The sequence below is a fragment of the Aquarana catesbeiana genome, linkage group LG13 (genome assembly GCF_042186555.1).
Source record: "Aquarana catesbeiana isolate 2022-GZ linkage group LG13, ASM4218655v1, whole genome shotgun sequence".
NCBI classification, from domain to species: domain Eukaryota; kingdom Metazoa; phylum Chordata; class Amphibia; order Anura; family Ranidae; genus Aquarana; species Aquarana catesbeiana.
This window is the reverse complement of record NC_133336.1, coordinates 96,231,314-96,250,844: the sequence shown is the minus strand read 5'-3', so window position 1 is coordinate 96,250,844 and position 19,531 is coordinate 96,231,314. Positions and strand designations below refer to the sequence as shown.

General features: G+C 44.6%; 1 protein-coding gene across 5 annotated transcripts in view; it reads left to right on the top strand.

The window, feature by feature from the left end:
- The window catches only part of LOC141117682 (uncharacterized), a 69,195-nt gene extending 52,220 nt beyond the window's left edge, over window positions 1-16,975 (top strand). For 3 of the 5 annotated variants that reach the window (XM_073610656.1, XM_073610651.1, XM_073610652.1), the window contains 2 exons: window positions 9,311-9,401; window positions 15,818-16,975. In XM_073610656.1, coding sequence (XP_073466757.1) covers window positions 9,311-9,401; window positions 15,818-15,837 — 111 coding nt within the window. In that variant the 3' untranslated portion in view covers window positions 15,838-16,975. Of the gene's footprint in view, window positions 1-9,310; window positions 9,402-9,702; window positions 9,857-15,817 lie in introns of those variants that run through there. The other 2 variants (XM_073610655.1, XM_073610653.1) reach the window with 2 other exon arrangements.
- The last annotated feature ends 2,556 nt before the right edge of the window (window positions 16,976-19,531 follow it).

The window sequence follows — 19,531 nt, the reverse complement described above, 5'->3', positions numbered from 1 at the left end:
ACCAGGACCCCACTAAGTCCTTTTGAAATTGGGCCCGCTCAAACATGTCAGGTGGGGGCTCGTCTGCTCCACTTCAGACATGTTTGGGCGGCCTCAATTCGGGATTTCTGGACGGTCAAAACAGTGTCCTCAGGCCACACCTGGGTCTTCAACAGCACTCCCAGACTAAGATTCATACCAACAAATCTTCCAAGTTCAGGGGAGAAGAGGCAAGTTCTTTTAGCTTACATAAGCTCTTTATTAACTCAAAACGCAGCCATTCCTGTTCCAGATGGCGAACATGGAGAAGGCATGTATTCCCCTCTGTTTCTAGTACAGAAGAAGAACGGCACATGGAGGCCTGTTATAGACCTGACTCATCTCAACCGGTTTATCCGAAAGGAAAAATTCAAGATGGAGTCACTATTAACGATTCAACAATCGGTTCATCTAGGAGACTGGTTGGTGTCAATAGACTTGAAAGACGCCTACTTTCATGTCCTAGTGGCAGCAGACTTCCAAAAGTTCCTTCGCTTTGCTGTAGGCGATCAACACTTACAGTTTACCTGCCTTCCATTTGGTCTCACGACATCACCTCGGGTGTTTTCCAAGGTTCTGCTGGCTATTGTTGCTCTGCTCCGAGTCAAAGGAGTTCGTCTACACCACTATCTAGACGACCTCCTCCTTCTAGCCCAAGATGGGTCAGCTTCTAGAGCACAGGAGTCTAGTAATTGCCACTCTCCAAGAGTTTGGGTGGCTCCTGAATTTGGAGAAAAGTCACAGTCTCTTATATTTCTAGGTGCCCATTTCAACACACTAGAAGGCACCATCTCGCTACCCGAGGAGAAGATTGTGGTGATCCGGGACAGGATCCGTTCAACACTTCCTTCATCTCACCTATCCGCTCTTCAATGTCTGAAGGTGATTGGCACAATGCCAGTCACCATTCCCATGGTGAAGTGGGCTCAATGGCACACTCACCCATTCCAGAAAGGGTTTCTCCAACAATGGGATTCTCCCAGCAAGAATCAGCGCATCCTCCTCACTCCATCCATGAGAGAGTCTCTCCTTTGGTGGCTCCAAGGGAAGAATCTCCGCAATTGCCATTCAATTCTCCCCATCACATGGGTCACAGTGACCTCAGATGCCAGCAATCGGGGCTGGGGTGCTCATTGCCTGTCAGAAGTGGCTCAGGGCAGATGGAACTCTCCATCTCAGAAGACTGTATCCAACATTCTGGAACTTCGAGCGGCCTTTCAGGCGCTCAGATCCTTCTACCATCTGATAAAGAACTCCTCAGTGATGCTCCGGTTGGACAACACAACCGCTGTGGCCTATATAAGGAAACAAGGTGGGACTCGCAGCCGGTCCCTCCTACGGGAGGTGGAGCCAATCGTGAACTGGGCTCAGAAGAATCTGTCCAACATTTCGGCAGTCTACATTCCGGGGGTCCAGAATGTTCAGGCGGACTATCTGTCCCGTGTTCAAATGGACAACAACGAGTGGTCCCTGCACAAAGAGGTGTTCGAGTGGCTCCTGACACTGGGAGTGTCTCCAGAAGTGGATCTGTTTGCATCCCCATGCAATTACAAACTCACCAAGTATTACTCGAGGTTCCGGGATCCCCAAGCATATGGGGTAGATGCCCTCACGGATCGGTGGAGGTTCAACAAGGCGTATGCCTTCCCTCCGGTACCTGTGATACTCCAGTTTCTCCACAGGCTCAGAACAGAGGAAGCGGAAGTCATGGAAGTAATACAGTTTTGGCCCAACAGGCCATGGTTTCCCCTCTTAACTCTCCTCAGTTATCGGGAGTCAATCCCTCTACCTCTCAGGGCGGATTTTCTGTCCCAAGGTTCTATCCTGCATCCATGCCCTGCTCATCTACATCTCAGGGTTTGGTTTTTGAGAGTGGAAGGCTTGAAGCCTTAGGTTGTCCAGAAGAAGCCATCCCGACGCTTCTGAATGCCAGACGGAAGAGCACTAATAGAGTTTATGAACGTATCTGGTCCAAGTTCACAGAGCACATGGCCTCTAGACCTAATCCTTGTGGTTCTCCAAAAGTCCAGGATATCCTCAGCTTTCTGCAAACAGGGTTGGATTTGCCTCTGGCAGTAAGTTCCCTTTGTGTGCAAATATCAGCCATCTCGGCATTTACAGGAATTTCATGGGCTAACCACGCCCTGGTTCGCCAATTCTTCAAGGGTGCTATCAGGCTAAGACCTCAAAGGAAACCGAGATTCCCTAAATGGGATCTTCCCCTTGTTCTAGATTTTCTTTCCACGCTTGGAACAGATCCTGCAAATCCTCTATCAGTTAAAGACCTCACACACTCAAGACCGTCTTCCTGGTGGCAGTAACTTCAGCCAAAAGAGTGTCTGAAATCAGGAACTTAGGTTCCAAAGAGCCTTTCCTGACCTTTTTTCCGGATAGAGCAGTATTAATTTCCATGTTGGGCTCAAACCCTAAAGTGACATCTATTTTTCATGAAAATCAGGAAATTGTGTTGCCTACCTTTAGCACAACAGAAGGTCAAGATGTCCATCCCCTTGATGTGGGACATACTTTGAGTCAATACTTGGAAGCTACAGAATCGTTTAGACAGACGGATTTTCTTTTCATTCTTCTACAGGGAAAAAATAGAGGAAAACGGGCCTCAATCAGATCCATCGCTGCTTGGATAGTACAGACCATTCAAAGGGCTTATAAAGCGAAGGGCTTGGCTCCTCCAGAGGCAGTGACGGCACACTCAACTCGGAGTATTTCAACCTCGTGGGCGGCTTCTCTTCATGTCGCACCCGTTATATGTAGAGCGGCTTCTTGGTCATCTATCAATACGTTTGTTTCCCACTATTGCGTTGAACCAGCCGCTTTGTCATCCATTAATTTTGGTTTGAAGGTGCTGTCAGTGGACAGTGTTAAATAAATTTATTTACTTGCTCAGCATTGTGCCCACCCGGGTGTGTTTGGCGAGTTATTTCCCACACGTATGCTGCCATGGAGCCTGTCAGGAAAACAGAAAATTTATATCAAATACTTACCGTAATTTTCCTTTCCTGATAGGCTCCATGGCAGCAGGAGTCCCTCCCAATGCTTGGAGTAGGCTAGTTACGAAACACGGCTGAGAGCCCACAGCTGAAATTTATAGGGAGGGGTCCTATTGGGTAGTTATGGAGGCGGGGTCAACCCACACGTATGCTGCCATGGAGCCTATCAGGAAAGGAAAATTACGGTAAGTATTTGATATAAATTTTCCGTTTTCTAGCAAAAAAAATGATTTTAACTTGTAAACACCAATTGTAAAAAATAGGCCCGGTTCTTAAGTGGTTTTAACCCCTTCCTGACCAGAGCACTTTTGACAATTTGGCACTGTGTAATTTTAACTGGTAATTGCGCGGTCATGGAATATTGTACCCAAACTAAATTTGCGTCCTTTTTTTCCCCACAAATAGAGCTTTCTTTTGGTGCTATTTGATCACATCTGTGGTTTTTATTTTTTGCGCTATAAACAAAAAAGAGCGACAATTTATATATCCTCAAAAATATCCCAAAAATGTTTTTAAAAAAACTTTCTTCATCAGTTTAGGCCAATATATATTCTTCTACAAATTTTTGGTATAAAAAAAAAAAAAAAAAAAATCGCAATAAGCATATACAGTCATGGCCGAAATTGTTGGCACCCCAGAAATTTTTCCAGAAAAAAAAAAAGTATTTCTCACAGAAAAGTATTGCAGTAACACATGTTTTGCTATACACGTTTATTCCCTTTGTGTGTATTGGAACAAAACAAAAAAGGGAGGAAAAAAGCAAATTGGACATAATGTCACACAAAATTCCAAAAATGGGCTGGTCAAAATTCTTGGCACCCTTTCAAAATTGTGGATAAATAAGATTGTTTCAAGCATGTGATTCTCCTTTAAACTCACCTGGGGCAAGTAACAGGTGTGGGCAATATAAAAATCACACCTGAAAGCAGATAAAAGCAGTCTTTGCATTGTGTGTCTCACACTAAGCATGGACAACAGGAAGAGGAGAAGAGAACTGTCTGAGGACTTGAGAACCAAAATTGTGGAAAAATATCAACAATCTCAAGGTTACAAGTCCATCTCCAGAGATCTAGATTTGCCTTCGTCCACAGTGCGCAACATTATCAAGAAGTATGCAACCCATGGCACTGTAGCTAATCTGTAGCTCTCTGGGCGTGGACGGAAGAGAAAAATTGATGAAAGGTTGCAACGCAGGTTAGTCCGGATGGTGCATAAGCAGCCCCAAACAAGTTTCAAAGAAATTAAAGTTGTCCTGCAGGCCCAGGGAGCATAATTTTCAGCACGAACTATCCTTCGACATTTAAATGAAATGAAACGCTATGGCAGGAGACCCAGGAGGACCCCACTGTTGTCACAGAGACATAAAAAAGAAAGACTACAGTTTGCCAAAAAGTACTTGAGTAAGCCAAAATCCTTCTGGGAAAATATCTTGTGGACAGATGAGACCAAGATAGAGCTTTCTGATAAAGCACATCATTCTATTGTTTACCGAAAACGGAATGAGGTCTACAAAGAAAAGAACACAGTACCTACAGTAAAATATGGTGGAGGTTCAATGATGTTTTGGGGTTGTTTTGCTGCCTCTGGCACTGGGTTCCTTGAATCTGTGCAAGGCATCATGAAATCTGAGGATTACCAAAGGATTTTGGGTCGCACTGTAGAGCCCAGTGTCAGAAAGCTGTGTTTGCGTCCGAGATCTTGGGTCTTACAGCAGGACAATGACCCTAAACATACGTCAAAAACCACCCAGAAATGGATGGTAACAAAGCGCTGGAGAGTTCTAAAGTGGCCAGCAATGAGTCCAAATCTAAATCCCATTGAACACTTGTGGAGAGATCTTAAAATTGCTGTTGGGAAAAGGCGCCCTTCCAATAAGAGAGACCTGGAGCAGTTTGCAAAGGAAGAGTGGTCCAAAATTCCGAGTGAAAGGTGTAAGAAGCCTATTGATGGTTAAAGGAAGCGACTGATTTCAGTTATTTTTTCCAAAGGGTGTGCAACCAAATATTAAGTTAAGGGTGCCAAGAATTTTGACCAGCCCATTTCTGGAGTTTTGTGTGACATTATGTCCAATTTGCTTTTTTTGTTTTGTTCCAATACACACAAAGGGAATAAGGGAAATGCTTGATTTTCTGGAAAAATTTCTGGGGTGCCAACAATTTCGGCCATGACTGTATTGATTAGTTTGCGCAAAAGTTATAGCGTCTACAAAGTATGGGAATGATTTATGGCATTTTTATGGCATTTTTTTTTTTTTTAACTAGTAATGGCGGTGAGTTGCGATTTTTAGCGGTATTGCGACATTGTCACGGACAGATCGGACACTTTTGACATATTTTTGGGACCATTGACATTTATACAGCAATCAGTGCTATAAAAATGCACTGATTACTGAGTAAATGTCACTGGTAGGGAAGGGGTTAACACTAGGGGGCAATCAACAGGGCTAAATGTGTGTTCTAACTGTATGGGGATACGAGTAGGAGAGGAGGCATATCGCTGTTCCTACTTACTAGGAACAAACGACATGTCTCCTCTCCTCTGACAGCAAAGGGATTTCTGTGTTTACACACAGAAATCCCCATGCCAGCCACGCTCATCGGGTCCTCGCCATGCAGCGTGCGTGCGCCCTCTGGCGGCTCTTAAAGGAAGCCCACTTTGGGTACGGGGTTTAGCACAGGGGTGCCATTCTGCCCCCGTTAATAGACGTGAGCCGGTCAGGAACTGAGCAGGGATTAATAGGATAAGTCCACTTGTACTGCCCTTTTTTACTGATTTAACACATCTAGGGCAGTTAATTATGAAAACCCTTGTTACCAGAGGTGGCACTGTCCAGCCGATGTAATGCCTTCTGTCTTGGTCATATACAGTGTATCCAGAAACTAATCACAGCGCTTCACCTTTTCCACATTATGTTATGTTACAGCCTTATTCTAAAATGGATTAAATTCATTATTTTCCTCAAAATTCTACAAACAATACCCCATAATGACAACGTGAAAGAAGTTTGTTTGAAATCTTTTCAAAATAAAAAAATCCCATGTACATAAGTATTCACAGCCTTTGTCATGACACTCAAAAATGAGCTCAGGTGCATCCTGTTTCCACTGATCATCCTTGATATGTTTCTACAACTTGATTGGAAATTCAGTTGGTTGGACATGATTTGGAAAGGAATACCACTAAGGTCCCACTGTTAACAGTGCATGTCAGAGCACAAACCAAGCCATGAAGTCCAAGGAATTGTCTGTAGACCTCCGAGACAGGATTGTATTGAGGCACAGATATGGAGAAGGGTACAGAAAAATTTCTGCAGCATTGAAGGTCCCAATGAGCACAGTGGCCTCCATCATCTGTAACCACCAGGACTCTTCCTAGAACGGGCCGCCCAGCCAAACTGAGCGATCGGGGAAGAAGGGCCTTAGTCAGGGAGGTGATCAAGAACTCGATGGTCACTCTGAGCTCCAACGTTTCTCTGTGGAGAGAGGAGAACCTTCCAAAAGAACAACCACCTCTGCAGCACTCCACCAATCAGGCCTGTATGGTAGAGTGGCCAGATGGAAGACACTCCTTAGTAAAAGGCACATGACAGCCCATGCTGTGGGGATGATTTTCAGCGGCAGGAACTGGGAGACTAGTCAGGATTAAGGGAAAGATGAATGCAGCAATGTACAGAGACATCTATGAGGAAAACTTGCTTTAGAGCACTCTGGACCTCAGACTGGGGTGAAGGTTTTATCTTCCAACAGGACAAATGACCCTAAGCACACAGCCAAGATAACAGAGTGGCTATGGGACAACTCTGTGACTGTCCTTGAGTGTCCCAGCCAGAGCCCAGACTTGAACACGATTGAACATGTCTGGAGAGATCTGAAAATGTCTGTGCACCGACGCTCCTCATCCAACCTGATGGTGCTTGAAAGGTCCTGCAAAGAAGAATGGGGGAAGTGCCCAAAAATAGGCATGCCAATCTTGTAGCATCATACTCAAAAAAACTTGAGGCTGCAATTGGTGCCAAAGGTGGTTCAACAAAGTATTGAGCAGTGGCGGCCCACCCATAGGGGGTGCAGGGGCGCCACCGTCCTAAAGCTACTCATCATAAAAAAATAAAATAATAATAATAATACTGGCCTTTTATATGTGTGCGTGATGCCGGACACACAGGTATATAGGAAACATGACGTGCTGCAATCACCAATTGAAAAAAAAAAAAAATGACTTTTTGAGTGTGTGCAGGACACACAGCTGCTATGGGAAGCATGACATGTTTGCAGTCACGTTATTACAAACAAGAAGCTCTATTGGCTTCCTTTAGAAAGTCCTTGGGGCGCTGAACTCTGCGCCCTGAACACTCCATCTATCATTGTTCCCTGCTGTGGTGTATGATTGGCGGGTCCTGTGCCTTCACTTCCAGTTTTTTTGACTCATCCCGGTTGGTCCGACGGTAGATGGAGATGAACTTGCTGTGAGTACGAGGGGGGGAGAGGGGGGACATCTGATGTAAAGGAGGACTGTGATGGGGATATCTAATGTAAAAGAGAAATTTGATGGTGACATCTAATGTAAAAGAGGACTCTGATGGGACATCTAATGTAAGGGAGGACTCTGATGGGGACATCTAATGTAAAGGAGGACTCTGATGGGGACATCTAATGTAAAGGAGGACTCTGATGGTGATAGCTAATGTAAAGGGGGGGCTCTGATGGGGACATCTAATGTAAAGGGGGGCTCTGATGGGGACACCTGATGTAAAGGAGGACTCTGATGTGGACACGTGATGTAAAGGAGGACTCTGATGGGAACACCTGATGTAAAGAGGAACTCTGGCAAAAACACCTTATATATAGGGGGATGCTGATGGGGACACCTGTTGTAAAGGGGGACTCTGAATAGGACACCTGATGTAAAGGGGGGCACCTGCTGTAAAGGGGGACTCTGATTGGGACACCTGATTTATAGGGGGACTCTGATGGGGACACCTGATTTATAGGGGGGTGCTGATGGGGACACCTGTTGTAAAGGGGAACTATGATTGGGACACCTGATGTAAAGGAGGACTCCGATGTGGACACGTGATATAAAGGAGGACTCTGATGGGAACACCTGATGTAAAGAAGAACTCTGGCAAAAACACCTCATATATAGGGGGATGCTGATGGGGACACCTGTTGTAAAGGGGGACTCTGATTAGGACACCTGATGTAAAGGGGGGCATCTGCTGTAAAGGGGGACTCAGATTGTGACATCTAATGTAAAGAAGGACTCTGATGGTGACAGCTAATGTAAGGGAGGACTCTGATGGGGACATCTAATGTAAGGGAGGACTCTGATGGGGACATCTAATGTAAGGGGGGACTCTGATGGGGACATCTAATGTAAGGGAGGACTCTGATGGGGACATCTAATGTAAAGGAGGACCCTGATAGGGACACCTAATGTAAAGGAGGACCCTGATAGGGACATCTGATGTAAAGGGGGACTCTGATGGGGACATCTGATGTAAAGGGGGACATCTGATGTAAAGAAGGACATCTGAAGGGGACACCTGATGTAAAGAGGAACTCTGATGAAAACACCTGATATATAGGGGGATGCTGATGGGGACACCTGTTGTAAAGGGGGGCACCTGCTGTAAAGGGGGACTCTGATTGGGACACCTGATGTATAGGGGGATGCTGATGGGGACACCTGTTGTAAAGGGTTACTCTGATTGGGACACCTGATGTAAAAGGGGGCTCTGATGAGGACACCTTATGTTAAGTGATTTTATTTTATCATACTTGAAATGTGGATGTGATTGGCCTACTGTGACGAGCACAGCAAGGCTGCATATGATGGGCACAGTGAGGCTGCATTTGATGGGCACAGTTTTATCAAGCAGTAATGATAAATAATCACCTGATAAATGGCTATTTACAGTCCTGCATTACTAACAGTTAAGTTTTTCAGTTTGTTTCCACCTCCCTCAAAAATTTTGAGCACTAGCCGCCACTGGTATTGAGCAAAGACTGTGAATACTTATGTACATGTGATTTTTTTTTTTTTTTGTTTTTTTATTTTTAATACATTTGCAAAAATCTCAAACAAACTTCTTTCACATTGTGATTATGGGGTATTGTTTTTCGAATTTTGAAAATAATGAATTTAAATCTATTTTGGAATAGGGCTGTAACATAACAAAATGTGAAAAAAGTGAAGCACTGTAAATACTTCCCAGATGCATTATATATTTTACTGTATATGTGTAAATTTGTTTTGGTATTTTTAAATATTCCATTGTATTTTAGAGCCTGGACAATTGTAATGGAAAACGTAAGGAAGACAGGAAGCCTCGTAGTTGCTGTACCAAGCCTAGAGGAATCATTAGACAAACTTCAGGTCAGTATTTTTACCCACTTTAATTGATCATCCATAATAGGAAAGTATTTGAATTAGAGCAGTGGTTCTCAACCCTGTCCTCAAGAACCCCCAACAGGCCATGTTTGTAGATTTTCCTTTATCTTGCACAGGTGCTTTAAACCAGAGACAATGGCTTGGTATTTTGGACAGCTATTTTATCTAAGAGAAATTCCCAAAACATGGCCTGTTGGGGGTACTTGAGGACTGAGGCTGAGAACCGCTGCATTGGAGAAAACAATAAATATCTATGCATTTTTTATTTTATTTTTTTGTCAAACAGCCTCTACAGTCCAAGTACTGTATCCTTGATAACCCAACTCACACATCTAGTGTAGAATTTTAGAGCCAGGTGTTCCTTGGAAGAACTACATGGAATATGGGGACAGCAAAGGTGAAAGTTTGCCACTGGAGTCAAGAGAGGTTGCTGTCAGTAAAAGATGTTTAAGGGAAAAAAAAATCAGTGCAGCTGAATAAGCTTCATATGTATGATTGCCACACAAATCATTTTGCAGTTTTATGTTATTAAAATTACTTTTCAATTTCTATCTGTAGCCACTGTGACTCTCTAAAACCCCTTCCACATGGGGTGGACTACATTGGATTCCACCTGCTCAGCGGGGAGTCTGTCCATTGACCTTCGCTGAGCAGGCGAATGGCTGGCCCCTCTCCGCTCTGTCTATCCCAAGCGGCCACAGCATGCTCTCCTCTATGGGCAGTAAGATGTAAACGGATTGTCTGTCTGTTTTATAGCTGACTGCCATCTGATCGAAATCGCCAGATGGATGGGGAACTGATCCCCATCCATCTGTTTTTATTGGATCGGATGTCAGCGGACACATGTCCGTTGACACCCACTGCTCCATAGAGGAGACTGTAGGGTCTGATCTGTCCTCCTGTGTAAAAGGGTTCTAAAAGTGTCAAATCAGTTTTGCTTTGTTTCAGCTTGGCAAACTGGAGAAGTTCTATACAGTGTTTTTGGAACAAATTCCCCAGAAATCTTATTACCTGCTTGTGCGACTGCTCATTGCTTTTCTCAGAAGTCTGCACTGAGCTATAAGCCAAATGTGTCCTAAGACTTTTACACAGTTAAAGGGATGCAGATGATACTTTCTTTTTATTACAGCACTGAGACTGCTCAAATGGTGATATTGAAGGCAGATCCTCTCACACAGTTTGATAAAAGGACATTTTTGTTGAGATACATTACATTCTGTTGCTCATCCAGACCTAAAGCAATGCAGATATGGTGGACTTTCAAATAATAGGATTGTTTACGTGGTGGCAGAATACAGCCATGTCAGAACCTTCCATTTACAAATGATTTTGAGAGAATACATGGTAACATAAGCAGCAGTTCCCTCGGAACATACAACCTCCATTTTTCAGAGTACAAACCAGGTGTGCTACTGTGACCTGGCAAAGTGTGTGACTCTCACAGCCTCTTTTGAAAAATGGTTAGTCCAAAAACAAAACATATCTCTGAATAAAAGCGGTATAGCATCCCACTCACAGTCCCCCAACTAGTGCCACCATTGGCTGAAACAGTAGGTGGCAAGCTGTAATGCTCTGTGAGTGGGAGCAGCACATAGACTCTGGACAGTAGCTGTAGGTTGTATACCATGGCAGTTTATACAACATACCTGTTCCCCATGTTTAGGTTCTTAACTTTAGCTTCTTTTAAAAGAGAAATATGGGAATCGCAAAAACAAAAAAATTTTACTCGTCTAGATGGCTACAGCACCAATCTGCCCTCGCTCCCTGGCAGCTGTGCCCTGCCGCCTCTAAGACTGAGAACTGAACCATCAAACACCGCTGATCGCTCAGCTCTCAGGTCCTCGGCCTGAGTCACAAGCTCTCTGCTCTGCCCCTCCAGCTCTTACTGGAGTGCAGAGCTGTGGAGGAGGTGGGAGTGGCTGGCTCAGGCTTTCAGCAGGTCACTGCGAGGCTGAGCCAGGTTTTGGTCCAGGTTTTAGGTGGATCCCCACCATATGGTCAGGATCTTTTCAGAGCCTGGACTGGCTCTGTGACATCAGCTGACAGCGGGCTTAACAGGTCACAGGAGTGCAGAACTAACTGCATTCCTGTGACCCACAGGAGAAGTTAGGCCAAAAATGCTTTGGCCATACTTCTCCTTTGAGATTTTAAATCTGTCTGCTGTAAAGGGAAAATATAATGCTTTGGATCAGTTTTATTTATTTAAAATTTAAGGTTTTAAGCTGATGTTTTGTCAAGCATGCCTGTAGCTGGGGGGGGGTTCAATCAAGCAGCAATTAGGCAAATCCTCACTGACCATTGTTGTAGCTGCGGGCACCTTGGAGCAATTAAAGTGATTGTAAGGTCCCGTGTTTTTCTTTTTCCTACAAAAATAACAAACATGTTATACTTACCTCATCTGTGCAGTGGATTTGCACTGAGAAGCCTGAATCCTCCTCTTCTCGGGTGCCTCTTTTGTGCTCCTGACCCCTCCCTCTTGCTGAGTGCCCCCACAGCAAGCAGCTTGCTATGGGGGCACCCGAGCCGAGACACAGCTCCCTGTGTCCATTCAGACATGGATCTGTGGCCCGGCCTGCCCCTCTCTCTCTCCTGATTGGCTAGCCGACTTCGATTGACAGCAGCGGGAGCCAATGGCACCGCTGCTGTGTCTCAGCCAATCTTGGATGGCTGAGACACTCGTGGACATCACTGGACAGAGATGGGGTTTAGGTAAGTATTAGGGGGGCCGCTGCACACAGAAGGCTTTTTATCTTAATGCATAGAATGCATTAAGATAATAAACCTTCTGACTTTACAACCCGTTTCATTTTCAAAGTACAACAGATGCACTGAAGTTCTTAAGTTATTTTCTCAGCAGCTTAGCTCACTCTGCTTCTGTCTACCAGCAGTGACTCACATTGTTCCCTCACACCTCCCAGCAGTGACTCAGCTCACCCTGCTACTCCATCCCAGAAGCAATTCTGTTTTCCCTGCTCCCGCTAGCAGCAGTGACTGAGCAGCCTTCCAAGCTCTTAGGTTGATTTACTAAAACTGTAGAGTGCAAAATCTGGTGCAGCTCTGCATAGAAACCAATCAGCTTCCAAGTTTTTTTGTCAAAGCTTAAATGAACAAGTTAGAAGCTGATTGGCTACCATGCACAGCTGCACCAGATTTTGCACTCTCCTGTTTTAATAAATCAACCCATTATGTCTGTCCTACTTTAAAGTTTCATACCTGTCTGTCCACACTTACATAGAGTTGCACACATTCAGCTCATTGTACAATTTTGGTATCTACCAAGATGAATGAACTCCTGCGCATGCAAGATCAGAAATCCAGAAGAAGACCAGTCAAAGATGGCTGTGGCCGCGAAGACACCCTGGAGCACCACATATAGTATATTATCAAAAGTATTGGGACACCCACCTTTACACGCACATGAACTTTAATGGCATCCCAGTCTTAGTCTGTAGGGTTCAATATTGAGTTGGCCCACCCTTTGCAGCTATAACAGCTTCAACGCTTCTGGGAAGGCTGTCCACAATGTTTAGGAGTGTGCCTATGGGAACATTTGACCATTCTTCCTGTCAGAAACCATGAATCAGACTGAGACAGAAGTACAGTTAAATCTCACTTGTTTAATAATAATAAAAAAAGGTAAACAGAGTAAAAGTAGTCAAAATATAGCCAGAGTTCAGGAACCGGAACGGATAGTCAGACAAGCCAAAACGTCAGAGAGCCAGAGATAGGCGTAGTAAAACAGCAAACAGGATCTGGAGCCAGAAGTAATGTCAGCCAAGCAAGTCTTTAACAGCAACATAGGTGAGCGTCTCTAGAGATGTAACTAAGGCAAAGGCAGAGATCATCTGGGCTGGATGGCTTAAGTAGGCAGGACTGACGAGCAGGATATCATCAACAGGTGAGTCACTGTGGAGAGATAGGGGCTGGCAATTAGCCGACAGCTGAGCGGCCAGCTCAGAGAAGTAAGGGCTGAGCCCAGCCCTGACATTTCCAGAAGCGCATTTGTGAGGTCAGGCACTTATGTTGGACGAGAAGGCCTGGCTCGCAGTCTCTGCTCTTTTCGCTCTTGATTGCTCTTTTAAAGATTTTTTTCAATTGGTCGGTGACGATTTCGATCAGCGAACGCTGTTTCATTGGTCGTTCCTGCTATAAGACTGGAGACTGCAAAATATGGTGCAGCTGTGCGTGGTAGCCAATCGGCTTCTAATTTCAGCTTGTTCAATTAAGGTTTGGCAATGAAACCTGGAAGCTGATTGGTTTCTATGCAGAGCTGCACCAGATTTTGCACTTTCCAGTTTTAGTAATTCAACCTCACTGTTGGTTAGACTATAGCTATGTGCCAGAATCTCAATCCAAAGAATAAATCTATCCTGTTGCAAGAAGACAAAAAGCTCAAATATCGGGTTATGGCCGGGTTCACACTGGTGCGACAAACGCTCCGACATTGGCAGCTCATATCTCATAACGTGTGAAAATCAATGTTTCCCTATGGGAGCCGTCTTAACTGGTCCGACACAAGTCGTTCGGACTTTGGAAATGCTTCCTGTACTACTTTGGTCTGACTTTGATCCTACTTCAGCCCATTGACTATCATTGAAGTCGGATCAAAGTCGGATCGCCGTCTTGCATGATCCGACTTTGGCATGCGACTTGTGCTCTGATGATTTTGAGGGGGAACTCCACGCCAAAGTTTAAATAAAAAACCGGCATGGGTTCCCTCTCCAAGAGCATACCAGGCCATTCGGTCTGGTATGGATTTTAAGGGGCACCCCCTATGCTGACAAAACGACGTGGGGGTCCCCCCAAAATCCATGCCAGACCCTTACTCAAGCACGCAGCCCGGAACGTCAGGAAAAGGGGTGGGGCCTCTTCCTGACAACCCTGGCCGTTGGTTGTAGGGGTCTGCGGGCAGGGGGCTTATCGGAATCCGGGAGCCCCCTTTAATAAGGGGGGGCCCAAATCCCGGCCCCCCACACTATGTGAATGAATATGGGGTACATTGTACCCCTACCCATTCACCTTAAAAAAAAAAATAAAACACATTACATAGGTTTTTAAATTAATTTATTAAGGCAGTGTTGTCATCTCTTCCGATCTCTTCATCCCTCTCCGGCTCTTCTGCCTCCTCCACTGACCCATTCACCTAGGAAAAAAAAAGTGTCAATAAAAAAAACACACTAGACAGGTTTTTAAAGTAATTTATTAGGCAGCTCCCGGGGTCTCTTCCTTCTTCTCTGTACTCTCCAGCCTCTTCTCCACGCTCTCCGGTTCTTCTCCCGCTTTCCGGTATCTCCTGCCGGGCTCCTCCGGTGACTCCGCCCCTTATGACCTCACCACTCGTGGCATGATGGGACGGTGATGTCATACGGGGCGGAGTCATCGGATGACATCACCCGTTACCACGCCCCATGCCTATATAAGTCGTTGCGCACCGTGCACACTGCATTACAGCGGGAGAGAGCATTGTGTCAACATCGGAAGAAGAGAAGAGGGAAGAAGACGACAGTGAAGACCGGGCCACTGCTAGCAAAAGAGCAGAAGATAGTGAAGGAGCCCGGCAGAAGATACCGGAGAGCGGGAGAAGAACCGGAGAGAGCAGAGAAGAAGTCGGGAAAAGACCCCGGAGCTGCCTAATAAATTACTTTAAAAACCTGTCTAGTGTGTTTTTTTATTGACACTTTTTTCCTAGGTGAATGGGTAGGGGTACGATGTACCCCATGCTCATTCACATAGGGTGGGGGCCCGGGATCTGGGGGCCCCCTTATTAAAGGGGGCTCCTGGATTCCGATAAGCCCCCCGCCCGCAAACCCCGACAACCAACGGCCAGGGTTGTCGGGAAGAGGCCCTTGTCCTCATCAACATGGGGACAAGGTGCTTTGGGTGGGGGGGGGCGCAGTGCGCCCCCCTGCCCCAAAGCACCCACCTCCCCATGTTGAGGGCATGCGGCCTGGTACGGTTCAGGAGGGGGGGCGCTCGTCCCCATCCCTTTTCCTGACCGGCCGGGCTGCGTGCTCAGATAAGGGCCTGGTATGCTCTTGGAGGGGGAACCCATGCCGTTTTTTTTTATTTAAAATTTGACGTGGAGTTTCCCCTCAAGATTCATACCAAACACAGTGCCTGGTATTGGCGGGACCTAAGTCAGGTCCCCGTTCACTGAAAGTCTGACGTATGTCAGCTTCAAGTCGCAGGGCAAAGTCGGATCCAAAGTAGGACGGCTGTCGTGTCGCACCAGTGTGAACCCGGCCTTAGATCAATTCCAGTATTAAACACTAGAAAACAAATGTACATTTTTAATCGTAAATTGTTTTTCCAGCATGAAATTTAAAGAAAACAATAGTCCTTTTGCTGTGAATATGAATTTTCCATGCCAAGCCTACTAGAATTATGCTTCTTTTCTCCAGATGAATATACAACTCGATAAATGGGTGGAAAAAGTCAAGCTCAATCCAGACATCTACACTGGGTCAGAAACTGATGAAGAGACTATTCGTCAAATCCATTTGTACAGAGTTCTGTAGAAGAATCCACAATGAGTTTCTTAAATTCATTTTCCACGTTGCATGATGAAGAATTTATTATTATTTTTAGAAGCAGCCTGGTCATGTGACTGTCAGGCTTTGCTCAAAGTAGCATCTCATCAGATATAGTAGGAAAGAACTATCTCTTCTTTTTATTTATTGGTTTGATACCTAGCTATATATTTTATTTTATGTATTTAACTTGCTGATACTTTTAAAAAAAAATAATACAAAAAAAATAAAATAAATAAAACAGCTTTGAAAACACCCCCAGAAATGAGGAGGTACTTAATTATTAGATTTGCATGAGGCAGATTTCAGTTCTTTATACCACAAGGTCTTTTTTAGGATGCATGCACACATTTGTTTTCATATGTTTAAAACACGAGGAGTTAAGCACTTCAGCTCCGGAAGATTTTTCCCCTTTCATAACCAGGCTGTTTGTTATTCAGCACTGTACTACTTTAACTGGAAATTGCACGGTCATGCAACATTATACTCAAACAAAATTTATATCATTTTTTTACCCAAAAAATAGAGCTTTCATTTGGTGATATTTGATCACCACTGGGTTTTTTATTATATAAACGTAAAAAAAAAAAAAAAAACAACAATATTTTTTACTGTCTGCTATAAAACATATCCAATAAATAAATAAAAAAATTCTTCATGAATTTAGGCCAAAGTGTTTTCTGCTACGTGCCTTTGGTAAATTAAAAAAAAAAAAAATTGCAGTTATCTGTAGAGAGCCCTCTGTTGTTTACCAACAGAGGACTCTCTTCAGTCATTCGCTCAGCCGATCAGTGGGTGCCAGCCAATGGGTGAGTTTGAAAGGTGGTGCCACCTGTTAAACTTGGTAAGCTAAGTTAAATTGGCTAATGCGCAGATCTCTTCAAATGCCATATCCACTTGTAGGTGGGCAGTTTGGGGGATCAACGACTTGTTTTTGCCATCCTCTGACTTATCTGTGTGAAAGAGGCCTATAGGACTTTATGATTTTTTTTTCTTTTTTTCAATAAATGGCTATGCTTTTTGTTTTTATGTCTTTTGAATTTTATTTGTGCATTGCTGTTAAGGGACCATTCACAAAGTGTTAGGGTTATGCATGGTAAATAGTGCATTTCACCCCAGAATATGTTAACTCAAAATACAATTTTGCATAGCTGTTCCATTTTATTAGCAGCCTAAGGCTACTTTCACACTGGGGTGGGTGGGCGCCGGCGCTGCAGCGGCACTTTGCCGGCGGGTTTGCAGCGCTGCCCCATTGTTTTCAATGGGAAGGGGTGCTTTAGGAGCGGTGAATACACCGCTCCTATAGCGCTGCAAAGATGCGGCTTGCAGGACTTTTTTGACCGTCCTGCAAGTGCACCGCTCAAGTGTGAAAGCCCACTTTGGAGTGAATTGAGCGGCTCTTTCCAGGCACTTTGCAGGCGCTATTTTTAGCACTTTAGCGCCTGCAAAGCGCATCAGTGTGAAAGTAGCCTAATATTCAGTAGCGGCCAATGCACCTGCAGTAAAACTCAAATGCTTTTTCAGCCTAATCAGAATGTATAGGCTGACTTTACACAGTGCACCTTTCCGCTTGTTAATGCAATATGTGTGGATTGGCCCAGCAGGTTCACTGCAGACGAGAATTATTCTGGGTGTCTGGTATAGGAGATCAATTAATTTGTGTATTAACAGCCCTTTCAGTTTCTGAAACTGGAGCAACATTTATAAGGCTTTGAATAGAGATCTAGACATCCTAATCCCAAACTGATCCTTCCATCCTAAAAAATTTCATTAAAGACAGTAGGGTCCAGATATTGCAAGTAATGAGTTAACGCAGCTGCTGATACCCCAGCCCCTGATGTGATGAAGTAGACTTGCAGCTATTGTTCCTGCTTGGACCAAAGCCAAGGCTCTGCACATCACAAACCAAATCCCGTTCTGCAAAACAATAGTAAAATATAGAGAGACTACTGTCATGCTGTAAAGAAGATTCTATAAAGCAAACAGGGACTGATGGTAGATAACAAAATAAAATGGATTTTAGATAAATACTAAATTCAGGGGAAAAAAATGTAAATTTGACCAAAAAGCGGATCATTTTACGTTACATCTTTCCAAAATGTCCCACAGCAGTAAAATGTTTGAACTATAAACTAGGATATTTGCTGAATGAACCACTTGTTTTGGCAGGCACAGTTCAGTATCTTTGCACAAGTTGAATACATTGATGTAGGAGGTCTGTATGTGATTAATACAGTTAACACTTAAAGCTCACTGTATGGAAAAAAAGGTTCATTATAAACTACATAACTATTTAAGCTTGTTACTGGGAATTTGACTGGGCCATTCTAACACATGAACATGCTTTGATCCAAACTATTTCATTGTAGCTCTGGATGTACGTTTAGGGTCGTTGTTATGCTGGAAGGTGAACCTCCGCCCCCGTTTCGAGTCCTTTTCAGACTCTAATGCCGTGTACACACGACCGGACTTTCCGGCAGAAAAGGTCAGACGAAAAACAAATCAGTCGGACATTCCGATCGTGTGTGGGCTTCATTGGACCTTTTCTGTCGAAAAATCTGACGGACCTTAGAAATAAAACATGTTTCAAATCTTTCCGACGGACTCGATTCCTATCGAACAAAACGTTCGTCTGTATGTTAGTCAGACGGACCGAAAACGACGCAAGGGCAGCTATTGGCTACTGGCTATTGAACTTTCTTTTCTAGTCCGGTCATATGTCATCACATTCGAAACTATCGGATTTTGGTGGGATCGTGTGTAGGCAAGTCTGTTTTGTCGGAACTCCGTTGAAAAGTCCTTCGGAGTTCAGTCCGACGAGAAGTCCGCTCGTGTGTACGCGGCATAACAGGTCTTCTTCTAATGCCGCGTACAAACGGCCGCACTTCCCGACAGAAAAAGTCCAATGGGAGCTTTGGTTCGGACATTCCGACCGTGTGTATGCCCCATCTGACTTTTTCTGTCGGCATTTCCGAAGGACTCAGATATAGAACATGTTCTAAATCTTTCCGTCGGAAATGCCGACAGATTTTAGCCCGTTGGCAAGTCCGGCCGTGTGTAAGATTGCCCTGTATTTGGCTCTGTTTATCTTCCCATCAACTCTGACCAGCTTCCCTGTCCCTGCTGAAGAAAAGCATCCCCACAACATGATGCGCAGTGTTAGTTTTCCGCCACACATGGGGTTTTGCTTCTCATCTGACCAGAGCACCTTCTTCCACATGTTTGCTGTGTCCCCCACATGGCTTCTCACAAACTGCAAATGGGGCTTCTTATGGCTTTCCTCTTGCCACTGTTCCATAAAGACCAGATTTGTGAAGTGCCTAATAGTTGTCCTGTGGACAGATTCTCCCACCTGAGCTGTGGATCTCTGCAGCTTCTCCAGAGTTACCATGGGCCTCTTGGCTGCTTTTCTAATTAATGCTCTTCTCGCCCGGCCTGTCAGTTTAGGTGGACGGCCATGTCTTGGTAGGTTTGCAGTTGTGCCGTACTCTTTCCATTTTTGGATGATGGATTGAACAGTGCTCTGTGAGATGTTCAAAGCTTGTGATATATTTTTATAATCTAACCCTGCTTTAAACTTCTCCA